We start from the raw sequence: 20,033 nt of genomic DNA on the forward strand, positions 1-20,033 counted from the left end.
AAAATGTAATGCACATAAGAGTAAAAAAAAAAAAAAAGAAGACTACTGTAAAGGTAAGTGTAGTTAAAATATTTTGAAAATTTCAATTTCATGAAAATAATAGGCCTACTACACCCCTCGCCAAGGTAATGGATGGGCCTAAAAGGGGAAATGATGCGGTCAAATAAATTAACATAATTCACTAAATGGATTTTCACAACAAATGTAAACATATAAAAAATAATATGTAGGTACTAAGGAATCAACACTGGTATAGCTAAGATTGTTCTTGACACACCTCTTTTTACTGCATTTGAACACATTTAATTTTTTTTAATGAATTTTTAATACTTGTTATAATGTAAATATGATCATTATAACTCAGTAACTCCTAGGTGCTCAAAATCAACACAGTATGGTAGAGCTAAGCTTGCTCTATTACACATCTCTTTTTATTGCATTTGAACACATTAATAGTTTTTATAAAATTTTTAATAGGCTACCTGTCATATGAGCATTATATAGCTCAATAACCTAGGTCATGTGACTGACTCAAAATCAGTGTAGGACAGTAAGTTTGCTCTATGACACACACCGCTTTTAATTAATTGCATTTGAACACATTTATTATTTTTTTAAATGAATTTTTAATACCTGTCATAAACATGAGCATAGAGCTCAATAACAATATTCAATATCGGCTCAAAATCAACACAGGATGGTAGGGCTAAGCTTGCTCTATGACACACACCTCTTTTTTTATTGCATTTGAACACATCTAATGTATTTTTTTTTAATGAATTTTTAATGCCTTTCATAATGAAAACTAAATATTAGCATTGTAGCTCAATAACTGCCAGGTCATGTTATCTATTGGCTCAAAGTCAACACTGGACAGTAGAGTTGAGGCTAGAGAGGCTTGCTGTATGATGCGCACCTGCTTTATTGCATTTTTACTTGCCCTTATGTTCTCACATTTTACAAAATAAAATAACACTTATTTTGAAAACCGGAAGTTCCCGCACGCTCTTGTAAGTTAGCGCTGGCTTTCCCACTTGCTTCTGTGCGTTTGCCATAAAGTCTATAGGGGCGCACCACCTAAATGTTGGAGCTGCTGGCTTGTATCTTTGGCTTGACTACGAAAAAAACGAAAGACGGCTGGCGTGAATACAGTAGTATTATTTACTGTGTGCATCATGTCCTAGTGGTAGCTAAGCGTGTAGCTCCTGCTGCTGCTCCCATCTAGCTGTCTCTTTGCACAGCTGATTCTCATCTTGGACAATCAACACCACAACCTGCTGCTGCAGTATTTAAGGCAGGTTCATATCGCTGATTTTAATATTTTTTTTATTTTTCATTCTTCATTAAGGTTAGGGGATCATGTGGAGAAGGTGCAGCATTTTCTAACTTACAAAGCCAATTAATTGCTAGCTCCAGTAAACTGTTAGCTTAATTACTTTTCCAGTAAAAGAAAAGTAAGGATGTTGTTTTTCCAGTTTTTCAGCCTTTTAAACCCTCCAGTCACCCGTCGTGGTAGCCTATAAAAAATATAATGGAAATTAATTATTACACCAATTTAAAAGACGACCCATTTTTTCGTCCTCATATTAAATATAATAGAGACAGCTTTATACTGTAGGTCCCACTAATGTTGGCGAAACACTATAGACTTCTACTGTGTTTTTATCTGTTAGCTAGTATAATCATAATTAAGTCAGTTTGATTTCCAAAATCACTGATATGACACACGGGGGAAAAATAAAAAATAAAAGCCAAGGGAGAATCTAACAGTAATGGTCGTCAAGACAACAGCTGCCATGACGTCACCCGTTTCCACATTGGACCGTAGTAATGCAGGTAGACAGACACTAGATGGCAGCAACTGACAGGGTCATTTACTGTCATTATCATTATTGCCAACAATGAGTACCCGGAAATGTTGAGTACCCCAAAGTTTTATGTTAGAAATAGATAGTATGGGTCCCCAGTATTCAGAAACTGCCAGATGCTAACTTATATATATTGGGCAATTAGCATAATTAGCATAGGCTACATTAGCATAATTGCCTATGGGCAATATTTCAACAAAATTGACTTGGCTGATCTGGGCGATATTTGAGTGGTTTTAGGGGTTATTGATGATGCTGAATCAATTTCTGACATTTTCAAAATCCAAAATGGCTGTCTAAATGGCTGTCTAAAATTTTGAAATCCATCAAAATCGTTCCCACTGGCGGTTAAAATCTGGTCACTTCCGGTTTAGACAGCCATTTTGAATTTTGAAAATGTCAGAAATGGATTCAGCATCATCAATAACCCCTAAAACCACTCCAATATTGCCCAGATCAGCCAAGTCAATTTTGTTGAAATATTGCCCATATAGGCAATTATGCTAATGTATGCTAATTATGTCTGTTATGCTAATTGCCCAATATATATAAGTTAGCATCCGGCAGTTTCTGAATACTGGGTACGCATACAATATATTTCTAACATAAAACTTTGGGGTACTCAACATTTCCGGGTTCACAATGGGGCCCTATGGGCTGGCAAGTAGACTATTAGTGCATCTACAAAAGATAAGTTAATCAGTAGCCTAATTATTATCTAATAATACAAACATGAAACAATAAGCTATGAAAGAAAAAATGGTCACAGACTATTTTCATTAAACACTAATATGAGCTAAAGATGAGAAAAAAAAGTCACATCCTTTTAGTCAGGGTGTGCTCTCTCACTTGTGTCAAGGGTGAAGGAGGAAGTTCTAGAGAGAGGAAATGTATTTTTGACAAATGATAATGTGGTGGTGGTTAATGAGCATGCATGTTGTTGCTGTTTGTCCCCCAGTCTCCAGTTATACTTAATATGACTCTGACTGCACAGGCCAAGTGGTGATGTTGACCACACAGAAGCGAGATTTTTGGTTTGCACATATTTGTTTAGTTGGATCCTCTTGACATACTGTATTGTAACAGTGGTTACGCTTTCTGCATGCTCATGCTCATTATAATATTCATAAAAGGATGCACAACAGCCAACAATCCACCACAAAACCTATAAAATACATGTGATAGCTCTAAAATACAGTCTATATGAAAAAGGAACTAGTGAATCTACGAAGTTACAATGAAAGAGTCAATCAATTTACATCAATTTTGAGGGGTAAGTTCTTGAGATAGGGAAAAGTGTGCTGCACAACATGATAGGTAACCAACCAGCTGTAACCCCAACCCTTACTTCAAAGAGGTGAAAGCGGTACAGGATGACGATATCGGAAGATAAATGTTTTTTGTGGTCTCCTCTGAGGCTATGGGGTTGAAAATGAAAATATTAAACTGATCGATGATGATTATGAATGATGATTTACATTTTGTGCATATGAATGTACTTTTACTGTATTCGGAAATCTTTCATACAGAAAATTGACATCACTTCCCCATCTGTAGTGAGTGTTCAGTTTGGAAACCAACATTTGTCATGGTTAGAGGGTGATTCAGCTTTTTTTACAGTCAGCACTTCACTTCTGCACGGACTTATATGGGTATCACATCTAAAAGTTACACCACACAGACGTTGATGAAACAAAAGCAGCAGCAGTTTTCTTGGTTCTCTTAGGGGCTGCCCCACTTAAACATTCTTACACCACAAATATATTTAGGCCACACTTCTGAGAATTTGATGAGAAACAATAGCGGTCACAGGTTATTTTGAGTGGTGAGCAGAGCAGCTCTACCTCGAATCTTTCTGTCGTGTACTGTAGCTATAAAGCTGTTCTTTGTGAACCAGTCCTGAATCAAATAAAGCAATCTAACATAAAGAAGGAGAATGAATTTAACACGCGAGGAAAAATTGAATGATATTTGGCTTGTTTGCAGCATTGCATCACAGTGGAGATCTGTGTTAAAGCATATGACCAACCCAAAGTGGGCTGGTCCCTTCACTAACTCAATATCTCCTCAGGCATGTTAGAGCTGAGGCCTCTGTTAGCTTCCTCACTTCTGAGAAACACGCAGAGAACCACACCATCCTCTAAAACCTGCAAATATGGAACTAACTAACAAGAATATAAACTAGACATCATCAACAAGTACGTGAGTAATCTTAAAAATCTAAATCTTAGTTTGTGGGGACAGTTTTAGTAGCTGAAGCATTGTACCGTACTGATTTGAACATGTTTAACTGTATCAGTGCAGAATAAAAAAGAGACAGTCTTAGGTTCTTGCTGCCAAAACTTCACTAGTGCAGCTATGTTTCACTTTTCGGGAAAAGATTTTACATAACAATAGTTTCATTGTTGTCAAAACAGAAAGTATGGTGACTTTTTCTGTGAATACAGTGAGTACGGTCTTCCTGCCAGTCTGTGCAAAAGCAAAACACCACATGTGAAATGATTCTTCTATCTACACTCTTGTATCTCTTATTTTGTTACTCTGTGACCTGACAAAGCAGCCTTTTTCTACAGCGGTTTGACCTCGGTATTTGTTTAATTGCACATCATACGCCCGGAGTCTTGCCAAATTTCCTGATAATGAGCTCTGAACTTTTTTCATTAACACCCGAGAGAGACTGTCTGCCGGTTTATTACAAACCAGTTTTGTAAGAACCGCGAAACAACTGAAGAAATCTAGTGAAATTCCTCCTTCTCCTTTTTTGGGGCCATGCATGTTGACATAGTTACAACAATTTGTTCCTAATCTGTTGTGTAAGGTCAAGGTGTTTCTAAACATTCACTGCTTTCCATCAAACTAGATTAGTGGAGGAGCACAAGACTTCAAAAGAAGAGACACTTAAGAAAAGCATTGCACTCCTGGACAAATGCACACAGCATGGGAGAAACAGACACCTATTGTTCTATAAATAATCCAATTAAACTTTCATTTAAAGTTGAAAGCAAGGAGCGCTGTAGTTTGCATCTAAAAATGTATTATGTACACTAGTGTAATAAAGTTCAGTCACTGAGCTCTATTGAGTCTTTTAATAACTTGTTCCCAAAATACCGTGCACACAGAGCAGCATTATTGTCTGGCGAGAATGCAGAGGGTGAATGATTTTTCTCTCACACCAGGTCATACATTCTCCATTTCCAGGTGAAGAGAGAATCCTGTGCAGGATGAACGCAGCAACGAACGAGGCACCGGCGGCGGAGACGATGTCCCCCCAGGAGAAGGCGATGTCTCGATGGAGCGTGGGCTCCGGCTCGGGGCTGCACTACGGCTCCTTTGCAAACAGTCTTGCATCGCTTACACCGCTGACAGTGGAGAAACCAGCCATATCCCCGAGACGCGCCCATTTAGCCGTAGCTGTGCTGTGCTATGTTAACCTGCTCAATTACATGGAACGGTACACAATAGCAGGTTGGATGATGATGATCTTCTCTCTACACATGACAACAGCACACTGCAAAAACTCAAAATCTTTCCATGAATATTTGTCTTATTTCTTGTAAAAATGTCTCATTTCTAGTCAAAACTAAACTCTATAAGACTCATCACCTAAAAATGAACTTGTTTTCAGATAGTTTTCATTTGTTTCAAACTAATTTTCACTTGAAATAAGTAGAAAAATCTGCCAGTGAAAGCAGGTTTTTTGTGGCTGTAATAAGAAAGAAAAACTTGCTCCACTACCAGATTTTTCTACTTATTTCTAGTGAAAATATGCTTGAAAGAAGTAAAAAGTGTCTAAAAACAAGCTACTTTTAATATGATGAGTCTTATTTTAAGTATAATGAGATTATAGATATTCTTGGAAAGATTTTGAGTTTTTGCAGAGCAGCTGTCAACAAACACTCTACTGCTGCTAAATTGGTGATGATAATGCATTATGTTTTTTTATTGTCATTTAGGTGTTCTCTCCAATATTCAGAGATTCTTTAACATAAGAGACAGTACAGCTGGACTTCTACAAACAGGTATAATGATCTGTGACACACACACATACTATTGCTCTTTAAGTTTTTGAAATCAGATCATTTCACCTTGCATTACTGCAAGTTAGATTATGCAACATGTGCTGCAAGTAAATTACAAAGCACTGCTGATTTTTGCAAGAGGTATGTAGCATATTGTGGTTCTTTGCCTTGATACCTCTGCTTCCACTGACGATGTTCTTGTTGATGAAGCCAACTTATCCCATGATAAAGATAATTTTTTTTACATGCACTTACAGTCTTCATCTGCAGCTTCTTGCTGTTGGCCCCTCTCTTTGGTTACCTTGGGGACCGTTACAACAGGAAGTACATCATGATTGGTGGTTTGAGTGTGTGGCTGGTGACTGCAGCGGGAAGCTCGCTTGTGACCGAGTCAGTAAGTGAGAAGTTCATGTACACTAAAAAGCAAATAACAAGATCGCAAAATGTTGCTTCCTTCCTTTTTTTAAATTTATTTATTTAGATTTCACTTCTTTATTTAACAAAGTCGCCATGCCTTTGCTCATCAAACAGAAATGAATGAGCTGCATGTTAGTGCATTGAGTATACTGTAAGGGGGGGAAGTGGTTCAGGATACTTTTCCCCAGGACTACAAACATGCAAATACCTTGTCAATAGATGCTTCAAACAAATATTATGTGAGTCAAGAAAATAAATGACAAACACTGTTGTAAATTTGCCTTGTCTAAGGTCCATGATGTACACAAGGCACATTCATGAAGGTCAACCGAAAAAGGCTACTTAATTCAAGTTTCTTATGTAACACTCATTGCCTTTTCCACAACAATGAAAGTGAGGTGCAAACTGTGTAGAAAAGTAAGGCAGATACATACTGTGAAGACAATAAAAAAAACTAAAAACAATGAAACATAGATAAATAAGGTTACAGTAAAACCATATTAACAATAAATGAGACATTCACACGTCCTGGCATTCCACCTGTTGCACATCTCCCCCTTATTTTGTATTAAGTGTAGGCTACTGCTGTTCCTTGTCTTAGTTGTGACCATGGTGAAATGCCTCTGTGGTGCTGTCTTGCTCTCTTCAGTACTTCTGGCTTCTGCTGCTGTTGAGGTCCTTGGTTGGGATCGGAGAGGCCAGCTACTCCACCATCGCCCCCACCATCATCAGTGACCTGTTTACTGGTGGTGAACGGAGCATCATGATCTGTGTCTTCTACATCTTTATTCCTGTCGGAAGGTTAGACTCTAACTCAATCTAGGCCGTGCACACGCGTGTAATGTATGTGTGGCTTAAAGGGATAGTTCAACATTTTGGCAAATTGGCCCATTGCCATAATCCCTATAGTCATAGCAGTAGGTTTGTTACCTTTAATTGTCGGTGCAAGCTATTTTTAGCATGGCGGAGCAGAGCCGCGAGCTGCTCAGAGCTACGCTAAAGAGGCTAATGGGATTTCTTGGTTTCCCTCATCAAACTCATCAAATACACAATCCAAAAACTCATTTTAGAGGTAAATTCATGCAAAACCGTTGATGCTTGTTGCCTTCAGGGACAGTTTTTCAGCAAGCAGTTTCTGTATTTACCTCTAAAACAACTCCGTCTCGTGGCGTTCCATTATTATCTCATAGCGTGGTGAATGTGCAGGTCACAACTTGTCCACCAGAGCGTTTTGGAGTTGTTGGATTGTGTATTTGATGAGTTTGATGAGGGAAACCAAGAAATCCCATTAGCCTCCGTAGCGTAGCTCTGAGCAGCTTGCGGGTCTGCTCCGCCGTTCTAAAAATAGCTTGCACCGACAATTGAAGGTAACGAACCTACTCCTAAGACTATAAGGATTATGGCAATGGGCCAATTTGCCAAAATGTTGAACTATCCCTTTAAGTTGCTGCAACGTGTGGCAGACTGATATGAGATTTGAAGGGTACCTGAGCAGCGATGCATTTACAAACAATGCTGGTGTAAAAGCTAAACTGAAAAAACGCTTGGGGACTTTCCAGGTTCAGTGGAGCACATACTGTGTACACTTGTAGGGTGGTATGAAGAGATAACAGAGAGCCATAACAAGAAAACACATGTCTCCTTCTGCAAGATCATTTTGACAATGTGCTGAAATACACAGAAGATTTTCAGATATGAAATGACAAGACAGTAAAAAATAAAAAATAAAAGTTTGTTTTTCCTAGCAAATTAATTACTGGGAATCAGAGTCCTGTAACATCAAGACGCAAAGTTATTCGTTTTTCCACAGGACAGTTTCATCATATAGTAATTCTTGTTTGTCATTGTCTTTTCAGTGGTCTTGGATACATCGTAGGAGCAGGCTTAGCTAACCTCACAGGAGACTGGCGCTGGGCTCTGAGGGTGAGAACAAATTTCTTGTTTATTGTAATTTATATCAACGTTAATTAGTAGAAACAGAGTGGGTGTCTTAACATGTGTCTATGTTATCAGATTACTCCCCTCTTGGGCCTAGTGGGACTTGTCTTGTTGGTTTTCTTATGCCCTAACCCAGCCAGAGGCGCTGCAGAAACCCACGGACAGGGAGTTACTGAGCAGACCTCGTACAAGGAGGACGTCAAGTATCTTCTGAAAAAGTAGGATATGGAAATAATACTGGATTCATATGGTAAATACTGATTGAGAAAAGAAATAGTAACAGCATTAAAGGCATCTTTTTTTTTTACATAAACTGAATGATAAACTTGTTGGTGCTATCTGGTGGATGTACTATGTAATAGCTTCACCTTTTCAACATGTGTTTGTCCTGGTTCCGTGTTTTTTGTTAAATATTCTGCACTGCAAAAACTCAAATATCTTACCAAGAATATTTGTCTTATTTCTAGTCACAAATCTCATTAACATAAGACTCATCACATTAAAAAGTAGCTTGTTTTTTTTGACACTTTTTACTTCTTTCAAGCATATTTTCACTTGAAATAAGTAGAAAAATCTGATAATGGAGCAAGTTTTTCTTCCTTATTACAAGCACAAAAAACTTGCTTTCACAGATGGCAGATTTATCTACTTATTTCAAGTGAAAATTTATTTGAAACAAGTGAAAATGATCTAAAAACAAGTTCGTTTTTAGGTGATGAGTCTTATTTAAAGTGGGAAGAGATTAGTTTTGACTAGAAATGAGACATTTTGACAAGAAATAAGACAAATATTCTTGGAAAGATTTTGAGTTTTTGCAGTGTGTATACCAATACGGTATATTGATTCTAAATAATACCGCTCCACTTTGCATTAATTACCCCAAAACCACCAGAGCATGTTTTTTGGATTAAAGTGTTTGATGTTTTTCTTTCCCTATAGTAAAAGTTACGTGTGGTCCTCGTTCGGAGTGACAGCTATGGCCTTCCTCACTGGAGCCCTGGCCTTCTGGATGCCTACGTTTCTGTCCAGAGCTCAGGTCACGCAGGGCATTCGACCCGCTTGTACCAAAGAGCCTTGTGACCCCACAGACAGGTGCAGGCAGCATGCGTGACCTTCGATCTGCATCATCAATCATTTACCCAACTTCTGTAACGAGTTGTAACGATGCTATCTGCCTCTGCTCACTGTGCAGCTACATCTTCGGTGCCGTGACGGTGGTGACGGGCATTCTGGGAGCAAGTCTCGGCACTGGTTTATCCCGATGGTTTAGGAACAGGGTGTCAAATGCGGACCCACTCATCTGTGCAGTAGGCATGCTGGGATCGGCCCCTGCCCTCTTCATCACCATATTTGTGGCATCAGAAAGTATTCCTGCCACTTATGTAAGAGACATAAGTTTACTTTCAATTATTTTTTTTTATGCGAAATATATAAATTCTGTAAAAACATCCCAGAGGATACATAACAAACCTGTTAAATGTCCTAATCGACATAAAACACATTATGAATTGATCCCAGGGCCTTTCTAAGGATTATGTTATGTGGGTGTGACATAGTTCCTATTATGCAATTATGGAAGTAAGACATGATCAAGTCGAAAACGGTGATGAAGAAACACACAGCTTTTGACTTTTGCGTTTGTTCCACTGGTGTTAAAAGTCCATGTGACAGACTAAACACTGAGCTCAAAGTCGGTGTTAAAGGGATAGTTCAACATTTTGGCAAATTGGCCCATTGCCTTAATCCCTATAGTTTTAGCAGTAGGTTCGTTAGCTTTAATTTTCCGTGCAAGCTATTTTTAGAACGGCAGAGCAGAGACGTGAGCTGCTCAGAGCTACGCTACAGAGGCTCATGGGATTTCTTGGTTTCCCTCATCAAACTCATCGAATACACAATCAAACAACTCTCTGAGCCGCTCATGGCTCTGCTCCGCCGTTCTAAAAATAGCTTGCACCAACAATAAAAGTTAATGAACTATGACTATCCCTTTAAGTTTTTCAAAAGGGATTTTCCTCAAGTCCACTGAACTTGATTTTGAATGCTGTCATGATGCAGATGAATTCTTATGTACTTGACATTTTATGTGACACTTTAGTCTGGATGTGTCTCTCAGTAAAGGGCAAAAAAAAAAAAAAAAAGTTTAAAACTGGTAAATTATTTATCACTTGCATGCTGAATGTGCTGTCTCATTTCAGGTCTTCATTTTCATAGGTGAATTATTGCTGTCACTGAACTGGGCTGTCCTTGCTGATATATTGCTGGTGAGTTTAAATGGTCTATTTGGGAATAAAAAATATATATATGTAAAACTGTAAAATTGAAGCTGACAGGTTGTTCTCCCACTTTTTATCTCAGTATGTTGTCGTACCAACCAGAAGGGCCACAGCTGAAGCTCTCCAGATTACAGTCTGTCATCTCCTGGGTGATGCTGGGAGTCCTTACCTCATAGGGACGGTGAGAATTATTTACAATTTCCCCCATGTCACTTTTAACTGTGCTGATTTATCAATGGTGGTCCTGTGAGCAGTTTTTTTATGTGTGTTATTGAGCATAAATCCTGTTTTTCACCAGTAGATCTCTGATGCTATACGCAAAACTAAAGATATGACCCATGCCTGGAGCTTCAACAGTCTGAAGTACAGCCTCATTATCTGCCCATGTGTGGGAATCCTGGGCGGACTGTTTTTCCTCATGACTTCCCTCTACATTACCGAAGACAGGAAGGCAGCACAGCAATTTATTGAAGGCATTAGAAATGGTTTGTATTCTCCTCCCTTAAACACACAACAACACCAAAACAAAATTTTACTTTTATATACAGTCAGTCACAGCTGAAAGAGGTTGTGTGCTCGCAGCAGGACAGATAATCAGATGGGTAATCGGTAAAGTTAATAATTTCACTTAATATGGCCATGAATAAATTAATTTCGCCTGTTATGTGTTGCCCAAACGCAAATCTAGAATACTGTAGGTCTACGCTGTTTTCACATTTAAAAAGGTCTTTGTTGTCTTTGTACAGAGACAACATGAGATTTGCTTGTAGCTACAGCACGTAAAAAACCCCACTGTAGCCTATCCAGCCTCGCTTTCAATAAAACACACACTCACATTCTATAATTGCGATCAGTTAAATATATGAAATCAACATAAAACACAATTTAAAATGACAGTTGTTGTTGCTCTAGTTTATTTTGTTTAAATGGATAAAGCTTCATATTTAAAAGTAGCGCAATGTCCAGCTGTCAGGAATTAAAAGCAGCCTCCTCTCTTGTCATATTTGCGGCAACACTGTTGCTTGTGATCAGGCTTTTTTGTATCGCTCATACTCTCTCCATTAAAACAACCTGCTCCTCTTGGCTGAAATCAACAGCCGTTGTCACTCCATTTCGTGCGGAGTTTAAAAAAAAAAAAAAAAAGTTACTTTCCCTAGTCAAGACAAGTCAAGCATTTATTTGTATAGCACATTTAAAATGACAGCAGTCGACCTAAGTGCTGCACATAGGAGGGTAGACAGTTAAATAAAACAATGGTAATAAGAATAAGTTAGTGCAGCAGCAGCAATAATAGGTTAGTAAAACATCAATAGCAAGTAATAAAATAGATGTAAAAACAAAAATAAGACAGGGCAAACAGTGCAGGTAATCATGAAACAGTTAAAAAGATAAAGGGAGAAAGTAACTGGTGACCTGGGTATAAATTTCGTTCTGTCATGTCTAACATGTGGAATGACAATTAAAGACTTTGAACTAACTAGTAACTACTTACCTTGACAGTATCAAGTAACTTAAAGTAACAGAGTTACTTTTGAAAGAAGTAACTAGTAACTGTAACTAAGTTGCTAATTTAAAGTAACTTGCCCAACACTGATGGTGATACAGTAAAACCATGGCTCAAAGAGAAAGGGGGCCTCTAAATCCTGCAGTTCTTCTGAGCTTTGGCCACACACAAAAACCAACAAACTGAGAGAAGGTCTAACAGGCTGTCTCTCTCTGTAGAGGATTTTTGTATGGATGACTCACAAGCACATGATTAAGTTCTTTCCATTGTGTTTGTCTGTGAAGGTCAGTGTTAAACAGTGTTCCTGAATAACAGCCCTCTGTTCAACTCACTTTACTACAAGATAGCACTCCTCCTAATGCAGTTAAGACCCAAATTCCCCTTATCTGTACCCGTGTCCAAATAAAACACTGACAGTCCAGTTTTTTGGCAGCTCAGAGGTAGAGATGGGTTAAAGCTGATAAAGACAACACTGTCTTCCTGACCTCATTCTGTCTATTCTGTTGGACTGGTAAATGCATGTGGCAGCAACACCAACACAGCACCACAGTTGGCATCAGCTTTAAACATGCTCTCACATACTGTACACATCTCTGATTCTACACCCATGTGTGTGTCGTAGTGTTTCCTAAAGTTCTTACTTTCCATGTAACTGTAATAGTTTTACCATCTCAGTGACCTTTCCATTTGATTCCCCGGTGTCAAAATTATCAGAAAAAGTGTGTTCATTCGTCTTTGTATCATGTCTGGTTTAGGAGTTATGAAAATTGGCGTAGATTATTGGTGTTTGAAATTCTAAGAAGTCTAAATTGGTCGCTCCCACACATTTAGCTTTGTCACTCATTCCATGAAATCCTTACAAGTTGTACCTCATTGGAAAGGTGACTAATCAGGCTAAAAGACAGCACCAACCGGAATTATTAAAAGGGAGAAATTATGGACTGAAAAAACATTTCCGAACTTTTTTTTGAGTATTTTATACTAAAATACTACTCAAGAGTTCATTTTTCTCTGATAAAGAATGGTTTTACCATCTCAGTGACCTTTCCATTTGATTCCTGGTGTCAAAATTATCAGAAAAAGTGTGTTCATTTGTCTTTGTATGATGTCTGGTTTAGGAGTTGTGAAAATTGCAGTTTTTGCCATTCGTGCGGACATAAATTCAAAATGGCCACCAAAAAACCCCCATGGGACATTAGTTGACCCGGGCAACATGCAAAAATCTTAAGTAGACACCTTAAGGGTCCTTAAAAACCATGTTTCAAAAATGTTTGTCTCGGGGACATTGGGACCTTTCCTTCCTTCCAGACTATAATGACAATGAGTGTTTCCTACTGAAATCTAAAACATGTTTTGTTTTTGATTGTTTCTGTGTGTGTTTGTTAGCAGAGGGTGCTCCAGCTCCACCGCAGCCAAATCCTGCAGCTGAACCCTCAATGGAACTGAGCAACAGTACTAAGTAAACACCAGACAAAAGGAACTGCACAATTGATCTATCAATATTGGAAGTGGTGTGGAGAAGATGATGCTGATACAAAAAGCATCAACTCAGTGTTATTTATGTAGCACAAAATCACAAATTTGTTTCAGCGCTGTATATTCTGTGCCTCTATAGTCACCCCTCATCCCAAATCAGGGGAAATAAAGCAAAAAGAAAACTGTAGGCACTGGCATTTTTATAGTATTTAAAACATAATAAAGTCCAACCTCATTTTCTCACAACAAATCAGTGTTGTGCCAAAATGGAAGCAGCTCACTGCCTGTCCTCTGAACATCGTTACAGTATTACCTCACAGTCAGGGCCACTGTGCTGTATACTTGAAGAGTAAATGCTTGTATTTTCTGAATGGAAATGTTGTTTTTAACTTATCAATAAATTTAGCTTGACAGGCTTTGTTAACCGTGTATCCAGATGTCTTTGTTGAATACATCAGTTGATTCACAAGCAACACCAGAAACTCTTTAAAATGAGCTGATGCATGACAAAAATAATGGTTATTATACAGGTGCATTAGCCCATTAAAGCCTAAAACATCCAGTTCAAGAAATCCTTTGGCATCAGCTTTACAGCCTGGCCTCGAGAGAGCTGCAGTGCTGACACCAGAATTTCAAAATGACTCCTCTCAAGCCCGTATGACTGTCATCCACCTGTTTTTCTTCTCTAAACGACTCTCCTGTATTTTTGCTGACACCTATCAGTGCTCAGTCATATTAAGGCCAGTTCAGTTCGGGCTGCGGTTTCTCTGCCTCAGTTTAAGTTCATGAACCCTGGGCAGAATATGCTGAATTTGCCCAAATATCCACATTGAGGATCATCAGATTAACCTCTCCGTCTATGAATGTTCCAGCCAGCGTGCATGCAGCTGCTGCCTCCTAATGAGGAGCAGAGGGGGCCCCAGGCTGGACCACCACATATGCACATCATGGATGGAGGAACTCCTCTTTGTATTCGTAGCTGGAAATCCAGCTTATAACTCTGTTCTCACTTCTCATCTCAGCGATTGTTACAATTGAAGTGTCTCAATATGTTTTCCTCAATGTAAGGAGTGTTTTTTTTCTTAAACAAAGAAGTCTGTTCTTTCTATTTCCGTGTCCACAAGATGGCGCAGCTGCATCACTATATGGTAAATGGAGGCTCGGTGACAAGACTGTAACAGGAGCACAGCACAGACTGCAGCTGGCAGGGCAGTACTGTATTTCCCTTTTGCTCGAGAGTGACCCCCCAAATATCTTTTCACAGATATTAGATCCTCCTCATAAAACTGACACAGCTGCCTCTTACAGTTGTCTGTCTGTCTGATGCATCCTAAATGTTGTGTCTGCCGTGACATTTTGCTCTGCATTTGAGTGTGTTTTTACTCCTGATATTGGCTGCCGAACCCTAAACCGTGAGTGTCAAGTCTGCGTGACCCCTGCCGAGTTCATGGAACACGATAGGTGGTAACATTCGTCATCTTAAGCTCGGCTGCTCTTGTCAAAGACGATCACCAGACCAGGCAAACAGGACATACTCACATACCTCTCTGTATGACAGCGGCTTGTCAATCCACGTCTAAACTGTTCAGACAGCTGTTGCAGAAGTGTCTAGCATCCCCTGGCAAATCCTAACAGCTGCATGTCAATGCATGTCGCCATTGTTTTGTGTTGGGGTGAAACCACACAGGGAGGTCAAGGGTCATTGCTCTTGTCACTCTCAGGTACAAGGTCATGTGATAATTGGGCTGCACTGTCATCATATCATTGATTGGTTTCAGTTCCTTGCTGCACAGACCGAAGGCCGACGGCATCTTGTACCAGAACTGAGTTTGTTTGCCATTTTATGACATTTCTGGAGAAACATTTTCCCATAAGAGCTGAAGCTGTTGACTGGACTTGACATTGACGGACGGATGAAAGCTGCAGGTCAAGGACGCTGAGCCATTGTGAAGGGTTTCTCGTGGAATTCATTGGCACTTTCTTTTGTTTTTCACCATCTTAGCCCCATGTACTGTAGTAATTTACCAGAAGTTATGTGATTAGTCAGTATGCTGAGGGAATAGACTGGGCAGCGGTGCATGTATGTGGAATAACAAGCGAGCACAGCACACACGCACACTGAAAGGTATGTGAAAAACATTTTAGAGGTAACAGTTCAACCTGCAATTAAAAACACAATAGGTATTGTGCAGCATGTTTCTGAGCACTTTATCTGCATACCTCTCCGTTTCCCCTGTCGACCCTGGCTGCACAGGAAACTGTCACAATGGCTAATAAATTGTCCAGGCCGATCAATGAGGCAGCCAGGGGGGGAGAGCGGATACAGTCAGTGTTTACTCAGGGATGGCGAACATTTTTAGTCATGAAAACAGGCATGTTTTCGGGACATAGGCACTTGAAATAACACGCAACATGGGAGCAGTCCATAATCAGAGCGCTGTCCTGATATCAACAATAGCCAGAAATTGGTTCATGTGCACCATACGTATTTACTGTAAGAGAAGCTTTGTGGTATGGTGGATGAGCTGCAGAAAAACGATAAGAGAAGTCAGACTCAGAGCACATTTGTGGGTGTGATGTTGCTCTCGGTCCTTATCAGCTGTAAACTGCTGCGGTGACATGACATCATGCAGAGGAAGAGCCTCCTCCACCCTCTGGACGGCCCCTTATTGGGAACATTACATCATATGGGACCTTCCTGTCTTCACACCTCAGCTAATAAGGACAAATTTATGTCACTGTTTCGTGTAGTGTCAGGGGGAAGAAAAAAAAAAGAAGAGCATCTGAACGAAACCAAAGGACTATTGTTTTCATCTCGAGAGTATTGTAGAGTCACTTGTATGAAATGCACAGCTCTTTGTGCATTTCAGTATTGGATTAAACACTGAATGAAACGTGTTGATTGGACTGTTGGGTGGGCGGGGGTGATAATTCACACAGGCATGCACAGATGCAAGATTTCATAAATTGCCGGCATTAATTAACACTGTGGTGGTTTGGTGACTGTAAATGAAACAAAGCCATTCGCTGTCAAAGATTCAAATGTCACCAGAAGAAAAAAAACAGCACAGTGGGGGGAAAAAAAATGTGTTATTTCCAGCTTGCTATGAAAATGTGTGTGTGATATTTTAAGGGAATATATCAACAAAGTGGATGATTCTTCCTGTTTGTGTATGATTACGTTTTTAATAGGCTGTAAAGCAAACCAATCCTGCTTTTTCTTGCTGTCATGGGCTGTGACTTTGTCTGGAGCAGGGAACGCAAATGTGGACTGCAACGGAAATGCAGCCAAATCCGAGGTTTGCCCTATAATGGCATATGCACATTCTGGTCCTATGTATTTAGCATTCCTGTTTCGGAGGCTTGCTGGCCACTGGGCTGGAGAGAACTGATTCACAGACACAGCTATGGCAATGGGGTAATTACAAAGAACCATGCAGCCTATAAATATGAGCCGCAGCACCAGGCAGATCTGCAAGTTAGTCTCGGCCACATAGTAGCTCAAATTTCTCCAATTAGGCAGAGCTTGATGTGAGTTTTTCAGCTGCATGAAGCAAAATGCAGTTTAAGGGGAATTACTCGAACAAAAACCATAAACATGATGACATTGAGGCCGACGGTGGAGTCAGAGCTGGTTTTTACCTCCCAGACAGATCAACTACTGAGACTGATGACCCAGGACCAAGTCGTCCAGCTTGGATGGAGCTGTTGAATAAATAATTAAATGAGCAGATAGAAGATAGAAGACGCCATCTCTGCCACTGAACACTATATTTAGTTGCTGCACTATCTCTCTCTGCCTCCTGCTGCTTCTTTGTACAGCGTAGCCCCCCCAAGATAATACGACCATGGAGCGGAGACATCGGTCCAGATCTATTCAAATCCTCAGCTGCTTCTCCACTCCACCAGACAGTCTGTTGCTTGAGTTTGACTGTGCACTGCAGGAGAGGGGTCGGGGGTGTGGAAGTGAGGTATTAGCTCTAGCAAGCTACTGTCAGGCACAGACAGTCCAGAGGTCAAGAGGTCACAGCCCACACCTCGACATCGACCAGAGCCGAGACGTCTCCGGCTCCAAAAACAAATGTATGTAAAGAGAGCGGATGTAGGGTGGTCCAGAGCGTCCAGACAGAGGTCAGTGAAGGCAGCATGCTGCTCTCACTGCTCAAAGTCCCAGTTACCTGCAAACATGTTAATGATAACAGCCATTGTCTTAAAAGAATAGTTCACCCAAAATTCAAATTGCACTCATTATCTACTCACCCTCATGTCGACTAAGGGCTGGGAGAAGTTTCAGAGTCCTCCGTGGCTTCTCTGAGTTACAGGGGGTCTCGGCGTAGCAGTGCATGTCCATATAACGGTTGCAAATGGATACCAACTGTCTTCGTAACAAAAAGACACACCAAAAAACATCCAAATACCTCCATGCTGCTGGTATGTAATGTCCGTCTTTTATTGAAGCCCCGAAATGCGAAATTGTTCCAGAAAAAATTAAATAAGTCTATATTTCAAGCTTGTTTGTAGCGGAAGCTCCTCTTCCTGGTTCGTCCAAATTTCGCACGATTTGCATTAGACTTATTAAATTTTTTTCGGAACAATTTTGCATTTCGGTCTTCAATACAAGAGGGACATTACATACGAGCAGCATGGAGTTATTTGGATGTTTTTTGGTGTGTCTTTTTGTTAAGAAGAAAAGTGGTATCCATTTACAACTATCATATGGACATGCAGTGCTGCACGGAGCACCGCTGTAACTCAGAGAAGTCACGGAGGACTCTGAAACTTCTCCCAGCCCTTAGTCGACATGAGGGTGAGTAGATAATGAGTGAAATTTGAATTTTGAGTGAACTGTCCCTTTAACAAGGACTCTTGTTGGGGCAGCACACATGCAAATATTTAGGCAATTTTGACATGACAGTATCAGTCAAATAAAAGTGAAGGCATGTTAATAGTATCGGTTACACTTGTTACGTATGAATGGACACTCTTCTGTACTTACTGGCCTGTGTGAAATGAATCCAGTTAGATGCTTCATTGCCTGATCTGAGCCAACCAGTTCTACCAGTTGTATGAATTGATGACATGGATCAAACAGAAATGAACTAGAACATTTCTCTTCCAAGAATACAATCGAGTTTAGTTTGATGAACTGAAACGGAGGCCAGAGAAGTGACTCAGTGAAACAGCCACTGACAGATCTCAAGAAATCTATTGTTGGACTGTCTTGCTCTTTAGACTTGTTTCCAGTTTCAGCCTCGATACCTGATGAATGAAACCAGAAATGTCACCATCTACTAGAATACGAACGTGACATACTGTATATTGGACAAACAGACAGCACAAATGGTTGTTTTTTCTTGACAAACATGAGGAGGATCTTGAACATATACAGTACATAGTGTTCTCAGGGAAACTGGGACACCTGGTTCTCGGTGGAGGAAAAGGAAATGTGTCTATTTAACTGTATGTAAACTTGGCTGGTCGAAGAAACAATGGGAGAAAAACACAGATTGTAGTGTAATTACTGAGTTGGAAAAATTCTTTGATTACTTTAATTGCTTGTGCTTTGTTTTTCTTTTTTCATATAGTTGACAGAGGGAAATTAAAAGATATAGAATAAGAATTGATGTCTACATAAATTAAAAATCTTCCTCATACATTTTAAATAAGAAAATGCACAGACTCCACAGCTTGTGGAAGAATTATAAGAGTGGAGGAGACGAACCATGTGATGGATTATTATGTTTATTCAGAAAATTATACAATAATGACAAGCAGTAATTCAACTGAACAGTTTATTTTATCACTGTTCACTTTATGCCAGAAAAACCAAGAGGAACATGCTGTGCACACTGAGGATTCGTGTGAACTTCATCGGCCAAAAGAGGTGGAGACATGTGTACCAGAGCTACAGCTGATAGACACACGTGTCAGTGGGACATTTAAACTTTACTGGCAGACACATGTTAGGACGCACGACGCGTCAGCATTATCATCCTGTGGGCTCCTGGCTCGTAGCGATTAGCAGGTTATCTCCCATCCTGCACTGGAGGCTTGGCCCTGAGCGGAGAGAGAGACAGGAAGGAAAAGCTGGGGCAGTGACTCAGTGGCTCCGGGCCACATGGTAGAATAATGCCAGAGATAGATAGGTCCATGCAGGTCCGCCGAGCCGCTCTGCTGCAAGATGGAAAAACACACAGGATCCCACAGACATGAGCAGCATATCAAGCACATCCCAAAAGAAAGAGGGAGGGAGAGGAGGGGGAGGTGGGGGCTCCAGAGAGGGAGACAGGAACAACTGTTGACTGCATGGGGCTTCCTCCGTCAGCCTCAACATCAGACCACTGGCTGGTTTGGCCCTCTTCTCTTCTCTTCTCTTTTCTTGCATCCTCCTTTCCTGGATGTCAGTGTGTGTGTGTGTGTGTGTGTGTGTGTGTGTGTGTGTGCAGCATTACATTACAAAAGCAATTCTTGTCAGTATCACTTGATCATTTTCTGCAGAGCCTGCCAGGCTGCATGCCGCTGTTTTTGCATCATACTT

At 40.1% G+C, this 20,033-nt stretch overlaps 1 protein-coding gene across 4 annotated transcripts; it reads left to right on the forward strand.

The window, feature by feature from the left end:
- Positions 1-3,954: 3,954 nt before the first annotated feature.
- On the forward strand, positions 3,955-16,128 carry spns3 (SPNS lysolipid transporter 3, sphingosine-1-phosphate (putative)). 4 transcript variants are annotated; one of them, XM_085797286.1, is made up of 13 exons: positions 3,955-4,070; positions 5,073-5,333; positions 5,822-5,887; positions 6,145-6,281; positions 6,954-7,105; positions 8,161-8,227; positions 8,318-8,460; positions 9,182-9,334; positions 9,435-9,624; positions 10,438-10,503; positions 10,598-10,696; positions 10,817-10,986; positions 16,014-16,128. In XM_085797286.1, exons 2-13 carry the CDS (start codon positions 5,090-5,092, stop codon positions 16,111-16,113), a joined length of 1,587 nt encoding a protein of 528 aa, XP_085653412.1. In that variant the 5' UTR covers positions 3,955-4,070; positions 5,073-5,089; the 3' UTR covers positions 16,114-16,128. The 4 variants fall into 4 exon arrangements, with proteins under 4 accessions (XP_085653412.1, XP_085653409.1, XP_085653410.1 ...); XM_085797283.1 differs by lacking the exon at positions 16,014-16,128 and adding an exon at positions 13,406-14,576 and having other exon boundaries at positions 3,955-4,074; positions 10,817-11,000; XM_085797284.1 differs by lacking the exon at positions 16,014-16,128 and adding an exon at positions 13,406-14,576 and having other exon boundaries at positions 10,817-11,000.
- Positions 16,129-20,033: the final 3,905 nt, after the last annotated feature.

The sequence above is a fragment of the Trachurus japonicus genome, chromosome 14, assembly GCF_045865225.1.
Source record: "Trachurus japonicus isolate A0001 chromosome 14, Traja_1.0".
Classification (NCBI taxonomy): Eukaryota; Metazoa; Chordata; class Actinopteri; order Carangiformes; family Carangidae; genus Trachurus; species Trachurus japonicus.